Here is a 16,238-nt window from a genome sequence, read left to right on the forward strand (position 1 = left end):
GGAGCGGGCCGGCCAAGAAATGATGGAAGGCTCCAATCACGGGCGAGGGGAGGAGACACCCAGCGAAGGACACACCTTGGGGAAGGGATGAGACGGACCTGGGGAAAACGTAAAACGACGCAACGCACACAGCCGGAGCAAAACACATACATCGGGGGAAACGAACAAACACAAACACAAACAGTAACGACCATGGTCGTAACAGGCAGAAACCTTGTATGTCCAAAACTGTTACTTTTCAGGAAATGAAAAAAAACCCTGTGGCATCTGAGGCAGTAAATGCATTGCATTACATTATCATCAACTTACAGGTCCTAACAGTTTTGGCGACCACGAAGGGACAGGAAACATCTTCCACTTGGACCAATGAGAATGAACAAGAGGGTGAGTATCTTTTCTTAAACAAAACTTACCATCCTCATTAGGCGTTGATTTTCCTTGGTGCAATTTGGGAGTGACTCCTGTTCGGTATTTTGTTTAGAAAGAGTTACGTGGGCAGGACTTTGTCACAACTGACGATAATTTTGTCTTTTAATGTGGCTGTGTTAAGTTCGTCTTTAATGTGCTAGTGCTAGCTGTCTTAAGTGAAGCTTAAAGGAGACGGTGTGTGATTGAACCTCTCGTCAACTGAGTAGTGCACTGGACGTGGGAGCATCAGATTAAGTCTGCATGTTCGGTTAAGTCACCTCAGCGTGTTGGGTCACGAAGGACCCCGGACGCAGGGGCATCAGTTTGTTTAGTCACGTCTGCGTACTGGGTTAAGTCACGGCAGCGTGTCGGGTCACGAAGAACCCTGGATGCGGGAGCATCAGATTGTTAAGTCACGTCTGCGTGCTGGGTTAAGTCACGTCAGCATGTTGGGTCACGAAGGACCCTGGACGTGGGAGCGTCAGTTTTTTTAGTCACGTCTGCGTGCTGGGTTAAGTCACATCAGCATGCCGGGTCACGTAGGACCCACAGGATGGGGTAGCGTCCCTATGGTGTCGGGAGTTGACGCAGGTGCATGTTGGGTCACTGGGACCCACAGGACGAGGGAGCGTCCGTTTTCGTGTCGGGATTTTGACACAGGTGCATGTTGAAATAAATAATTAAAAGAGGTAATACACATAGGATTGGCCCCTATACTGTAAAGCACATATTTCCCTTCCTTCCCTTCCTTAGATCAACCACCTTACACACAGGGACGTAGCTACGGACAAGTATCGCAAGAAAGTCTATTTTGTAATAACTGAAACATTTTACAATGGCTAATCTGCATACCTCTGAAGGGTTACTAACTGCTGGAATGATAATGGGGAAAGAGGTGCTAGGCGGGGATTTAAGGGCAGCGGCGCTAAAGTCTCTGGAGAAAAGATATGGGAAAGCAAAGAAAACTAACCCCCCATTCCTCAGCAAAAATAATTTCGGGGTAATTTCAGATGAGGCATTGAATAAATGGTGGTCCCAACAAAAGAATAGTAAGGAAAAGGGGAAATATGCAGTAATGTGTGTAGTGATGGCACATGAGAGCGCAGCCCACAAGATAAAAGAATATGAGGAGGAGCTGCAGATGTGTTGCAATGAATTAGAAAGTAAAGGCAGACAGTTAGCAAGGGCACAGGAGGATTTGTACAAGCTCCCCCCATACCCACAGTTTATGGATTGTATATCTGCAAAACCTAGTGCCCCAATGGCACCCATGGCGGTAGACTCAATTCCGAATCCGGATTGAAGTGAGGGACAGCCAAGTATTGTGACACAAATCAAACACGCGCCCCTAAGACCGTCTGACTTACGTAGCATGGTTCAAGAATTACCCGATCTCAAAAGAGATGACCCGAACATGGCGTTTTGGAAAAAATTACACAGTACATGATGGTGGGGGGGTTTACATGTTTTTGACATTTATGTAGGCTATTAATGAAGGCAAAATGCCCAAGCACAGTTTGGAGTGAGTTAGGGGAATTTAATAACTCCGCCTGGGGTTCAGGTCGCCTCACTTCCATGCTTGAAATGGAGGAAGCAGTGGAAAGGTTTAGGAAGGCAGTTTCTAAAGCTCTAGGTACAGGTTCCAATCTATATTCACTATATCTCACCCGTCAACAACGCAAAGATGCACCTTTTGATAGGTATATTGACGAGAAGTACAATTTGTACTCTATATATGGCAATACAGGTGACAATCCAAGTAAGGATAACCCTGATTTCCTGATGAACGTACTTGAGGGAAGTATAAGTTTATACCGAGATACCGCGGGTAGGTCTGGGTATCGTCCAAAGGACTGTAGCGACTTGATTTCGTGGGCTGCATGCTTAAACAAATATCATAGCAGTCTGAACAAGAGGAGCACAAGATCAGGTCTGAGGTCACAATCTTAAAACAAATCGCTTCTCCACATGGCTCCTATACAGGAGTTAGCTCCTTGTAACATCTGTGGGAAAACCAGGGCATAGACCGGCAGACTGTTTTACAAGGAAGAAGTCCAATTGTAAGAACTGTAACAAATATGGGCACTTTGCAAAGGACTGCAAATTGGTAAACAGCCGGTGTAGAAATTGTAACAAAATCGGACACTGGAAAAAGGATTGCACATCTGGTAATGAAGATCGCGTCATTGTGATTTACGTTGTTTTTATGTTGTTTGAATGCTGTGTTTTGGCCAATAACGTACATTTATAGGTAAAAATTAACGCAGGTCTACATTTAAGTAATAATATTACTAATAACTATAAACCGTGGTAAAATGCCGGCAACTAAAGAAACATCCAAAGCCCCTCATGGTTACGCGGGCAGCATTACTATGCATTTGTTGGAAAAGTATGTGAAGAAGGAAAGTGAAATGTTGAGACATGGTTGGGATCCAATACGGATCCACTCAGACATCGTTAGAATGGTGGGTGAATCAGAAGAAGGATAGAACTGCAAGTGGAACTGTTATTTTGATAACAGCATAGAAAGCTAATCGAGAAGTGATAAAATGCATGACCGCGCTGAACTTCTACTGCTAATTTCTGCATGTCTGTAAAAATGCTTTGGGTAAAGGAACACCTAAATGGCATTTATTTACCTCGGTGATGCAGAACAATTTACCACTCGCTCATTATGCCGATATGAAATATGCTGCTGCTGATAAACTTACTCCAATTGTTGCTAACCCCAACACTCTGTTGTTATTAAACCCACTCACTGTGTATTTTCTGCTGTAGATATTGCGAACAGCCTCTGGACTTTGCCCGTCGCTGAGGACTCAAGAACATGTGTACCTGGACACGTCTGCCCCAAGGTTTTCACAATAGTCCCACTCTCTTTCATTGTGCAATGACTGAGGTTTTCAACAGTTTAACGTGCAAACCGTAGCTTAAAAAATAAACTAACCAAAGAGTGGTTTGCAGCCACAGGAGGAGACTGGATTTCACACTTACCCACTGTACTTCTTTCCCTAAGAGCAGGGCCCACTAATCCTGAATCACTCTTCCCCTTTGAAATGCTAACAGGTCAACCCACGAGGACCCCCGGGGATTTGTGTATTGCAGGAGGGGAAGTGCATGTGATGGGGGATAGATTGCTGGAATATTGTAAGCTTTTGTTGCAGGGTGTTCCACAGGATCCAAGGACAAAACCTGATCCAGGGACAGACCAGGAGGAAAGCCCCGCAGTTCGACCCAGAGACCAGGTCCTGGTGAAGCCCTTCCAGGAAAAGACATCCGATCCTCACTGGACTGGACCACACAATGTGTTATTCACCACCCCATCAGCAGCCCACCTGACCGGAATACCAACATGGATTCACCTTACTCGTCTGAGAAAATACACAAGTAAATCCCAGCACGAAGCTCAGCTCAATCCTTCTTCTCCACAAAATACTCGGAAGTCTACTTGTGCTAGCACACCTTAAGGCCTAAGATATACAGATCCATACTTCCAAAATGTGCACCAACACGAGTGGATGCAGCTGGACTTGGGATCACGTGTTTAATCAAACTGGATGGGGATCTTTCCAATGCAACGAGGACGTGTGGGGAATTGTCATTTGTCATTTGTGGGGAATGACAAAACCGGGTAAACTTGTGGACAATCCATGTTGTTATTTAGTGAATAACCCACCATACTGTCTCACTCTCCGTAGTACACAGGCCAACCCGAGGAGGATGCCCCCCCCCCCCCCCCCTTGAGTCTTGGTTCCTCTCAAGGTTTCTCCCCTTTACTCTACGGGAGTTTTTCCTTGCCACTGTTGCCACGTGCTTGCTCACTGGGGGTACAGGCCTGAATTAAGTTGAATTGAAGGTCATGGGGAATATGGCGTTTGACACCATATTTCCAAATACAAAATGGGGGACTGATAGGTTCCCAGTTTTATGTGGCACCATGTATATATATTTTACATGTATTGTATTGTGTGTCCTGTTCTACTGCTACTATGTCTGTAATTTGTATGTCTCTGTATAACACCTCTGTAGTGTCTGCAGCAAGGATGTCACACATCCTTGCTGAATGGCTCTGCTAAGGTTCCCATGGCACAAGACCATTTGTCTCCGGCCTGCCACTTAACTCAATCCTTTGATATGTATGACCATGGACTGTATATCAACACACCACACAACTTGATTCTTTAGAGATTCTCTCAGTACAGACAGCTCGAATGTCCTGAGTTTGTTTCTCCCTTGCGCATTGAATTAAACATCAGTTTTCTTAAGAGAAGTCGTCAGCGTGTTCTTGATCGTCCTGCATCGAGTTCCACGGAGACCGGCAAAAGATCTTAACAATACCTTAAAATATAGTAACATTAGTTGCTAACTACTTTCTAATTATCAAGCTGGAACACAAGTGGTGAGAATTCTAGCCAAAAATGTAGCCTATATGTTTGAAGCTTGCATATGACGTTTTGCTTTTAATAAAATGTTTTTCAAAATGTGGACTGTATTGTCCACAGTCCAAGTTGACAGTTGAAATTGTCCATCTTGTTGCAGAAGATAACCCATTTTGCCAATTGAGATGGTACGGACTGATTTTTGCATGGAATAACGCCAGTGAAGAATTATGAATTAGGCTGAGTGAAAACACTGATACGTTCATGTCAAGATCACTTACGCATATTTACTTAGCAACGCCTCATTTATTGGAAGGGCATGAAAGGGTCTTTTCCCCTTTCTCCCTTTGTAACTATAGTGGCCCCACAATCTATTGGTGCCAATCTTTCTTAGCATCCTCCTCACTCCATCTCTGAGGCTCACCCCAGCCTGCAGACTCAAGTACTGAATCTGTAGAAATCAAAAGATCTGTCATGAGAATGCCATTCCACAAAATATCAGGTAAGAAGTTCAGAAAGAAAATGTGGAATGAATTGCTCTCACAGTCTTTTTCTTATATATTCCATCAGTCTGGAGTCTGTGGCACATCTGTTCCAATTCCTCCTGGGTTTCCAGTGGCCACTCCAATAGCTCCTCCACCTCATTGGCTATTGGCCTGTTGCCCTGGTTCACCACCCTGGTGAGGATGCTGTTGAAGCCCTCCTGCATCATTTCAAGCTTCAGCAGCATCCTCCTCTCAAAGCCCTCAAAGAGCTTAATGACCTCTGTGTAAATTAAATACAGTGTGGTGTAAAAATGAGTATCAAATAAACAATTCAATGACTTATTGAAACACTAATTTAAGCATGAGCGTATGGCATGAGTGAGAGTGGGGCCGGTGAAGGATATTACCACAGCTGTTATTTTTTTATTTATTTTTTTGGCCATACCTTCTCTTATCTGGGCGCTTGGGTCTAGTGGTGGGCTTGGACCTGCCCTGGGTTCTAATTCAACAGGTGTAGAAAAAAAAATGACAGGGCCAACCTTACTTTAAAATAATTTCCCACTACAAACCACTACCACTACAAACATTGATGTAATGCTATTATTACTTTGCCAGTCCATGGTGTCCGGGGCTGCCGGGGACTTTGAGTAACTGTAAAACAAAGACAGAAGGGACGGAGCAGAGTGTGGCAAAATATTTTTAAATCATATGTACAAATATTCTCCAGTCTTGCTATACTTGTACTCACATTGGGGAGCCCTGGGTAGGCCCAAAGGCCTTGACCTCTTTCTGGGTGGGTGTACCACTCTTTCATCTGTGTCATCAGCAAGAATCAATGAAATCACATTAGATGCATTTTAAATATTTTAGTTTGTTTGTTTTCATGCTTAGTTTTGTTGGTTGTTTTCATTCTAGTTTTTTAATTACCTTCCGATGAATCATCATCATGGAGATCAACTGCAAAGCAAGACAAAAAAAAAAGATTATTTCAAGCGTCTAATGGTAAGACAGCACAGCTAGCAAAACATTGAACACCATTAAATGGCAAGAGGTGTGTGAACTTGTTACTACTTATTAGTCAGTCAGATATGAATTACTTACATTCAGGTGTTTGTGGCCTCGGATCTTTGCTACAGAAGCAAGTGTGAATGTTATTCAAAATGCAAATCAACAAAACAAAATAGAAGCTCTGAAGGCAGAAGGTGTGTTTTTTCTGTTCGCTCTCCAGGTTAGACTGCAGGTACATTATATCAAGTGTCATGAATGTTGACATCTCTCTGGAGTTCTCATCTTATTGACAGGTGTGCATCATGCTCTTTTGAGTACTTACATTGATTTTTTCTTTTTCTTTTCTTGTCAGCTCATCATCCTCTGTCAGTTCAAAAATGTAGTTTACATTGATTGTCTAAACTGCAGCAAAAATATTTGTGAAATATTTCTAATTATAAGTCTACCTCTGAATCTTTTTGGGAGCTTGACCCGTCGAGAATCCAGGTCAGAGTCCTCCACATGGGAGGTCTCTTGTCCTTTGCGGGCCCGGTGTCTGGCCACAGCACAAGTGTCTACAGAAAAACAAACACAAAAAACTTGTTAAGCCACATTCACACTGCTTCAAACAGTGAAATTCAGTTATTGGTTGCACATACACTACATCACACAAGTGAAAGCGGGGTCGGTAAAGGATATCCCCATGGCTGTGATTTGCCTGTAGACTTGAGTAATTGATTTTGAAGACATACATACTCTGTATCTGCTCCAGAGCTCCTTGTCTGACAAGGCACATCGCTTCACAGCGCTGGCAGCGTTGTGCTGAGCCCAGTAGCAATATAAAGTCTGTAACACACAATAAAGATAAAGGTAATTAGTTATTTGATTATAGCTTGCACAAAATGCTAAAATCTTCAAAAAAATCTTACCCCATCACTGCACTCCAGCCACTTTGATGGTGCTGCCTCCACTTCATTTTCATTAATGAAGTGCAGCACAACATACTGCTTTGTGGCCTGAATTTAAAAAATGATGATAAAGATAATAATAATGATGGTGATTGTGATGATAATGATGATGTTGATGATGGTGGTGGTATTAGCAATTAATTTTGGATGTTTTTCAGGTGGCTTTCACAAGGTGTGGAGGATAGTAACTATGACCCTGTATCCATGGTCTTCCTCCACAGAACCCAGGTGCGCTTTAGCTTGAGGTCTCGAACTGATGGCCGAACATTCTTTGCCAGGATTTCTTGGTAGTGAGCAGAATTCATGGTTCCATCGATAATGGCAAGTCGCCCAGGTCCTGAAGCAGCAAAGCAAGCCCAGATCATCACACTTCCACCACCATATTTCACTGTTGGCACAATGTTCTTTTTATCAAATGCAGTGTTCTTTTTGCGCCAGATGTAACGGGATGCATTTCTCCCAAAAAGTTCAACTTTAGTTTCGTCAGTCCAGAGGACATTTTCCCAAAAGCTTTGGGGATGATCAAGATGCTTCTTGGCAAAAGTGAGTCGGGCCTTGATATTCTTTTTGGTCAACAGTGGCTTTCGCCTCGGAACTCTTCCATGGATGCCATTTTTGCCTAGTGTCTTTCTGATGGTGGAGTCATGAACATTGACATTAACTGTGGCAAGTGAGTCTTGCAGTTGTTTAGACGTGGTTCTTGGATCCTTTTGGACTTCTGCAGCTAGTCTGCGCCGTGCTCTTGGAGTAATTTTGCTAGGTCGGCCACTCCTGGGAAGGGTCACCACTGTGCCATGCCTTCTCCATTTATGGATAATGGCTCTGACAGTGCTCCGCTGGAGTCCCAAACATTTACCAATGGCTTTGTATCCTTTCCCAGACCGAGACATCTCTATAATCTTCTTTCTTGTTTGCTCTTGAAGCTCACTGGAACGCGGCATGATGATGTGTGTTCAGTATGGCCTACCTCACCTTGTCAGACAGGTTTTATGTTAGTGGTCTCCTGATTGGAAATGTCTGGCAGCAATCAGGCCTGGGTGTGGCCATGAAATTGAACTCAGCATTCCCCAATAATAGGATTTATCACAATTACCTCACCTTTTAACAAGGGGGCAATTACTTTTTCACAGAGGATCATGTAGGTTTGGATAGGATTTTTCACTTAACAAATAAAATCACAACAGGACAACTGCATTTTTTAAATACTTGGGTTATCTTTGTGTAATGTTTGAATTTGTTTGATGATCTGAGAAGGTTAAGTGGGACAAAGGTGCAAAAAGGTAAAAAATCAGTAAGGGGGCAAAAACTTTTGCACAGCACTGTATTCTAACATCTGTCTTTCCAATTGTCCACAGGAGCAGCAGCTTCCTCAACTAGGAAGCCTACTTGGCAGCACTGGTGCATATAATCAGCCGGGAATGATTGGACCATATCGATTGGCAGGCTGCAGAATGGAGATGTGCGCTCCGCCTGGTGGTGTTCGGGCTGCCAACACTCCCTGAACAAATGGTTAGTCCTCAAGGTGAGATTATCAATCTCTGGGTAGAGCATTCTCCCTGCCCAGACCCCCTTCTGATCACATTTGTCGCAACCATAATACCCTGAATACAGCTTCACACATCTTACCATGGCCTTAGCAGGGGCATCACAGCTTATGCACCAAAGTTCTACCTTGAGGGATTTTCCTGCCCATTCCAAACCATCCTGCATTAGTTGGGATAGTTGCGTTGTTATTTCACTGATGAAGGTGATGTCCTTAGGTTTAGATGAGGTAATGGAGAGGGAGAGGGGGAAAATGCATTTGGGTGTCAAATTGAAGGAGCGCAGAATTGGCCAGAGGGATTTATTGGAAGATTTGAAAAGGGGCAAGCCATCAATGTTGAGGGAGCTGTTTATTGATCGGAGATCTTTTGTTGTGTCTGGGACATATTTATTAAGGTGAAGTTTGAGCTGGTTGGCCACATCATATTTTATGGTCTCAACACCTCCTATCATTTCCACTTTGAATTTGCTTTTTGCTTCGAACAGTGTTCTGGCAGTGGAGGGGAGCTCCGTGTGGCCCTGTTACAGTTACAGTTAAAGGACCACTCTGACAACTCTTCCTTTAGTGTAGATTCAATAAGATTCTCTAAAGTAGATTCTCTAAAGTAGATTCTCTAAAGAGCATTGTATTGGTGTCTCTACAAAAAAGTAGCATCAAATATCAAAATGAGTTACATTCTTCACTAACAATTGTTATGATGGTATATAGGTTAGACTTGCCTGCCTTGATGACATCTTGTTGTAAAGTTGTAAGCTGGAAAGAGCTGAAAGTCAACAAACATATCCGAATGAATTGTAATTAATGACAGTAGAGAGTTGCACAGTAATTTATGTTATGCAACTAAAATTTTAACTGCAGATTTAAGCAAAGTTGATGTCTATATGAAGCAGTGCTCATTTGTATCATGACTAATGGCTGCATATTCCTAACAGTAACAATGGCTGGCAGATTTCAGGAACAAAGTAATGATTTACTATTGAGTGGCTGGTAAATTTATATTTATATATTAACTGGTTCTTTTTGGATTAAACGTTATTAACTAATTTTGTTGGATTAAAGACATGGCTCCTATTGCTGGTTGTAATAACCTATTTTATATTTTTCTACATTTTTAAGTGAGCTTCTGAAAGTGAACTTTTGTCGACATTACAATGTCCTTGATGGTGATAAAGATGTCATTGACCGAATGACTGTAGAGCTTGAAATATCAAATGCATGCTTGCGATTGGCCAGATGGTTTTTTGCAATGACGTAATTGTTCATGCCAAGAATCGAAGGACCGCAACGCTCAACTGACACCCTCATTTTCACACATGGGTTTCACAGTAGTGGATGTAATTTCATGGTCCCACATGATGTTTTTCGGACTACGTCGAAGGTAGAAATGGTATGTTTTGGTAACCGGCGTCGACTTGTTCTGTGAAAGTATGCGTAGTGGATGTATGCGTTTTAAATTATGAAATCACAAGCCATGACTTTGACACCACATGGGTTGATAGCTAGCTAACGTTAACGTTAGCCTTGGGGAGGTTAGCCGTAGAAGAGCAGATTTTTGAAGTTAACTTTTTTGGCCATTTAGCTACCAGAAGCCAAGCAAAACAAATAGCCAGCCTAATGCCTGTTTTATTCAACTTTGCTGATCGATGCTCGATTGAATGAAGTGTTTAAAGAGGATGCGGTGCAATTTTTATTGCATTTCTCTCGTTAATCATTTAGATGTGCATCAATTAAAATCTTTGAGATGTGTGCGATAGGTACAATATCTGACGGTGTGGTTTTCAGGTTAAGGCTAGTTAGAAGATTAAAATAGATCGTTTGTAGTATGGACCGACATGTACATGGGGCTGATTCCGATAGCCAGTTGGCCCCCTGGTAGCCGTTTCACTCTAACTTACATGAACCGTTACAATGCATTAAGATGAATTGTAGTGTAGGTAAATTTCAATTTCCTAAGTTTCCTAAAATTAGCTATCGCTTGAATTTTGGGAGACGTCACTGTATTTCTGACAATTCCGGGTAAACATCGTGTTAATCTAGTAACTGTTGGGTACGTTACGCTAACAGCCAGGTGGAACACTGCACAGAGAGGGCGCGAAAAAAAGGTCCGCGAGATCACACACTGCGTTAAAGTTTGTGTCCATGGAGGTATAATGTTAACTTTATTTGTTACTCAAACATATCAATTTAAATGGTTAAATTAAGTTACCATTGCACATGTATCATCTGCCCGCTTCTTCAGGAAAGAGTTCATTATCGCTGCTTGTTCTTAATTAAATTCTGACTGACCAAAAAACAAAGCTCAGTAGCGCTAACTAATAATGTTATAATCTGTTAACAAACATTTTAGCTGTTCTTCATGTAACATGACGTTAATGTTTGTTATGATTTCATGTGTGCTGCTTCAGATAAGATTTGAAAACGGTTCACTGTGGCATGTTGACGTTAATCATGCTGACATTATTCCAACATGTCGCTCATCGTAAACTACATTGTCCCAAAGTTAGCGTTAAAAAGTAACATTGTGTTTTCTTCTGTAGCGTTAACATTTACAAGTCGCTTAAGTTAAACGGGACAAATGCCGGCCACGCAGTGCTTGGATAAGTGAATTCCTGATATTTGTTCATGAATATACTTTGTTTCAGCTAACTTAGTAACACGAACTTGTGTTAACATAACCTGTGAATTAGTGTGCAAAAATATCGTTTTTTAGGGCGAGACACTACAGGTGAATAGGGGAAAAATTTTTTAGCTAAAAGGTATCACCATGAAACCTTGTCAGTTGATTACTTTCATTATTATAATTTATTTTTGTATTGCAAGTTTTCCAGAAATTCACATTTGAATATGCAAATTGGGCAACTAATTTGCATATATTTAAAAACCAGAAATCTAGATAATGAATAAAGCCAGACTTAAAATATTTATTTCATTTTGACAACATGGTGTAGACCAAAGTTTTTACAGAGCAGATTTTGGATACATCCTTTTTTCATTTTATAAATCAGAAAATACTATGTACAGGTATTAAAAATGCATTTTCGGCACATTTTTAAGAACAAAATGTCTAATAAATCAGAAAATAAGAAATGTATAAACAAATCCTTCTGTAATATCATCGAGAATACTGTTATGAATGAATATGAAAAGTTTGGTTGATATAAGTGCTCTAGAAGTTGAGATTTTTGGTTCAGAGCATGGAAAAAACTAATTTTGAGAAAATGGCCATTAAAGACATAAATTGTGAGTTCATATATTCAAAAAGTAGTATTTAATGATTATAGCAACAACAACCCATCCAATGATACCCCCAATTTCCCGTCAAACTAAATATATCTAAATTGTATATATACTTTATTATTATTATATTAACTACAACTAAGAATCATAGGCACAGGACCATCAAATCACTGCGCAGCCCTTTTGTGCCCTACCTGTCTATCATGTTCTCATGCTGAACTTCGTTATCTTTGTTCTATCCAGCCCCATATGTAAGACCTTCTTTTAATTCGTGCTGGTGTCTTTTGAGTTTTTTAATTGCTCATTTAAATGGGACATGTGCATTATAAGCCACTGTTGTGTGGCTGGTCTGTCATTATCATCCCCCTGAGCTTTCCCCATTTGTTGAATTTTGCGCCTTGATGCACTAACCCCTCGTGACTCTCTGGCAGACTCATCGTCAATTTTAGGATCAGGCTTACTTAGCCTGGCAGTTAGCTACTCTTCTTCTGGCAATTTATAACTGATCAGGTCTATTTTAAGAAGGTTTAACACGAATTCTCTGTGTTCTGCCTATTCTGCTTCCTGGTTTCAAACTTGGTGTCGAACGCAAAGGTGGAAGTTCTGAGCATGTCACTTGAGGGATTTCAGCCAATCACGTAGCCAGAAATGGTCTATAAACTTCATTAGCTAATGAGATTTCGAGAAGCAACCATTTCATCACTCGGTTTGTTCACTGTTTGTCGTTGCTAGAAGGAAAATGGCCATATATGGAGCAGCTAGCATTGTGCTACAGGACACAAGCTTTACAACGAGTGTTACACTCTATGGTTTTATGAAAGATCGCGGAGCTATATCACGCTCAAAAATGCTAACATTGGCTAAAGTTACGAAAAATTAGAGGACTCAAGTAGACAAAATGTAGTAAAATAAACATATTTGTGTGTAGTTTGGACATTTTTATGACAATAGTGTTGTAGAAGACATGTTATAGAAGCAAAATAACCAGAAATCTGAAAATTGATGAGTGGAAGCAAAAACGTCATTTTTGCCTACCGTGTCTCGCCTTAAAATTCGTCCGACTCGACATTGATCTGTAAAATTTATGGATCGATCTTTTAGGCTAATGTGCATTTTTTTCTGGTTTTGATGCGTGGAGAAGGGTGTCCAAAATCGTGGAGATGCCTGGTATACATATTCATATATACAGTATGTGCACTGCAGTCACAGCTTTTTAGCTTTAACTTTAATACAGTGCACAACCACTACCTAGCTACCTAACTAGCTAGCTAAACTGAACAGCAACACTTGCTCACAAATGCAATGTAATTTAGCGCAATTCAAGAGAAACGTAGTTATTCATGTTTGTTTGCTAGGTAGCTAGCTAGCTAGTTGTTCATATTGGGCTAGCAAGAAAACATTGTTCACAATTGCAGAGTTGCTACTGGCAGTCAGCTACGTTTTGTCGGTCATTGTAGCTACCTTACAAACCAGCGTTCCTTGAGCTAACTGATGCAAACACATTGCTGCTTCGTGTCATTAATAAGTAGGCAATGATACAGGTTGGTTTTGTTTTTAAGGACCTATACCTATGTGTTCCTCAAATAAAAAGATTTTGGTATACAGCCATGCATCGCTTAACGTCCATGATATGTTCTGTCAAATAGGACATTATGTGATTTGGACGTTGTGCAAACACAATACTATATACTTAGCAAACCTATATGGAATAGGCACGAGATTTGATGCTGCTGCTTACGAGTCGAAGCATACACTGTTATACGGCAAACTTTTTAATTGTAAGTATGCAAAGTTCACATTAAAACAGCGATAGAAAGTGCAGTACAATACATACATAAGACATTAGCATAGGCGTTTATTATGACTATCAAGGCGTGTTATATGGTATACTATGTACTGTACCATTATACACCTGGCAGCGCAATCGCTTTATTTCCAAGAGACATGAGATACACGTGTTGCGTGCGGGAAGCGTTGCCTCCACTACGTCCGGTTACGTCTGCTATGTCCCGTTCTGCGATGGGGATTTTAAAACTTTATTATAAACTTATGGGACTATGGACGTATATGCGAATAGACGTTGTCCGAATGGACATTAAGCCGCGCATGACTGTACAAGCCTTTGGCCTTTTCATTAGTGGTTTTCACAATTTGTTTCCATTGACTCTGCATTTGTAAATTTGTGTTCCCTTTAGACTTTTTTAAACATCTCTCCAAATATGGAAAGCTGCTGTAGTATTTCATATCTCATTCCTATCAAATTGATATGGAAGCGGAATCGAATCGGATCGGGGCATCTCTGCCAATACCCAGCCCTACTGTGAATGTCTTTGCCATAGAGGCGCGCTAACAACATTGTGGAAATTACTGAACGTTAACGTTAGCCAGCTAGCAAAACTGAAATTAGCTATAACGTATAACTTTAAAACTTTGAAAGTACTCACCTTGAAAGTGAAAGCCGGGTTGGCAGATAAACTAAACTAATACTGATTCATATAAACTAATACTAAATAATCTAAACTATTTATTAACTGTACACTATGATTAAATATAAACACTAACACTAAAACACGATCAAACTATCTAAAACACTGTTAAACTAACTATTGGATGTATTTACAAAAAAATCTAATTATATACAATACACTGTAATATAAACTACAAAACTAATGCTACAAAATTACCAGAATAATAAACTATGCTTGAAAAACTATCACTACGCTATCTATCCTCTCTGTCCACTTTCCAGCTCTCACAAAACCCACAAACGTAACGGTCGCTGCACAGGCTATTTAGACGCCCTGTAGAGCACGAGATCACTAACCCCTGGTTCTATAACCTGCTCCTTAACACAAAAAAGACAAAGGAACTCATTGTGAACTTCAAGAGGAAGAAAGGAGGCACGCTTGACCCCATCTACATTAACGGGATGGCTGTCGAACATGTCTCTAGCTTCAAGTTCCTGGGGATCCACATTTCAGAGGACCTGTCCTGGACCACCAACACTTCCAGCCTGGTAAAGAAGGCTCACCAGCGCCTCTTCTTCCTGAGGGCACTGAAGAAAAACCATCTCTCTTCAGTAATCCTGGTGAACTTTTATCGCTGCTCCATCGAGAGCATCTTGACCAGCAGTATCACAGTCTGGTATGGGAACTGCTCGGTTTCAGACCGCAAGGCTCTGCAGCGGGTGGTGAAGACTGCCCAACGCATCACAGGGTCTCCGCTTCTGGCCATTGAGGACATACAGAGGATACGCTGTCTACGTCGAGCCTAAAGCATCATCGAGGACTCCTCCCACCCAGCTCATAAACTGTTTGTCCTCCTGCCTTCTGGGAGGCACTTCAGGAGCCTCCAGTCCAAGACCAGCAGGTTCAGGAACAGCTTTTTCCCCACAGCGGTCTCCTTATTGAATTCTGCTCCCCGCTGACTCCCCTACACCACTACGCACATCTCATTGCCCCTCACATCCTTATCCCCCTGGCCGGGACTGATTGTAATACATTTACCACCTGCACTACTAGAAGGTTATCTGCACTTACAGTAATACTATAACTTGACACAGTTGTTTACTGTATCTTATACTGCACTATTCTTTGACCCATTCAGAGCTACTGCACATACCATCAGTCTGTTATTTGTAATCTGTAATCCAGAACCATTATACAACTGTAAATATCATAGCATATATTATACACACTGGATATATCAACTGTATATATCTATCTGTAAATTTGTCCATAACTACTGACCTCATAATGTACATATCACATTGTATATATCCATCCGTACAAAAAATGTCCATAGCAGTCATCTTATACTGTACATACATATAACTGTAATATATCCTCTGCACTTGCTGCTTACTGCACTTCTGGTTAGATGCTAACTGCATTTCGTTGCCTTGTACTTGTTACATGTGTAATGACAATAAAGTTGAATCTAATCTAATCTAATCTATTGTATCACAGAGCGCGAAAAATGGAAGATTAGCCTGTCAAATAATTATTTCCATAATAATAATATTTCCCAATTATTTCCATTCCATGGTGAATTAATAGTCCATTGTCTCATTTTATATGTTCAATTACATTCTTATTGGTCAACATCAAACAACACAGAATTTTAAAGTGTATAGAAAATATGTGTAGGGCTGTTTAAGTATGCAATTTAAGTGCAAAAATATCATTGTAGGTAGTGCAGGTAAGGAAGCAGCTTCTCTAGTCTTGGTGGG

At 41.0% G+C, this 16,238-nt stretch overlaps 1 protein-coding gene across 7 annotated transcripts in view; it reads right to left on the reverse strand.

Moving 5' to 3' along the window:
• LOC118788792 (insulin receptor substrate 2-like) overlaps positions 1-16,238 on the reverse strand; it is a 95,643-nt gene that overhangs the window by 15,456 nt on the left and 63,949 nt on the right. Inside the window, exons 2-7 of one of the 7 annotated variants that reach the window (XM_036544872.1) lie at positions 9,490-9,533; positions 7,016-7,105; positions 6,727-6,834; positions 6,200-6,229; positions 6,021-6,086; positions 5,880-5,923 (exon numbers count right to left, since the gene is read on the reverse strand). In XM_036544872.1, coding sequence (XP_036400765.1) covers positions 5,880-5,923; positions 6,021-6,086; positions 6,200-6,229; positions 6,727-6,834; positions 7,016-7,105; positions 9,490-9,533 — 382 coding nt within the window. Of the gene's footprint in view, positions 1-5,879; positions 5,924-6,020; positions 6,087-6,199; positions 6,230-6,373; positions 6,644-6,726; positions 6,835-7,015; positions 7,106-9,487; positions 9,534-16,238 lie in introns of those variants that run through there. The other 6 variants (XM_036544873.1, XR_005005435.1, XM_036544874.1 and 3 more) reach the window with 6 other exon arrangements.

The sequence above is a fragment of the Megalops cyprinoides genome, chromosome 14, assembly GCF_013368585.1.
Source record: "Megalops cyprinoides isolate fMegCyp1 chromosome 14, fMegCyp1.pri, whole genome shotgun sequence".
NCBI lineage: Eukaryota > Metazoa > Chordata > Actinopteri > Elopiformes > Megalopidae > Megalops > Megalops cyprinoides.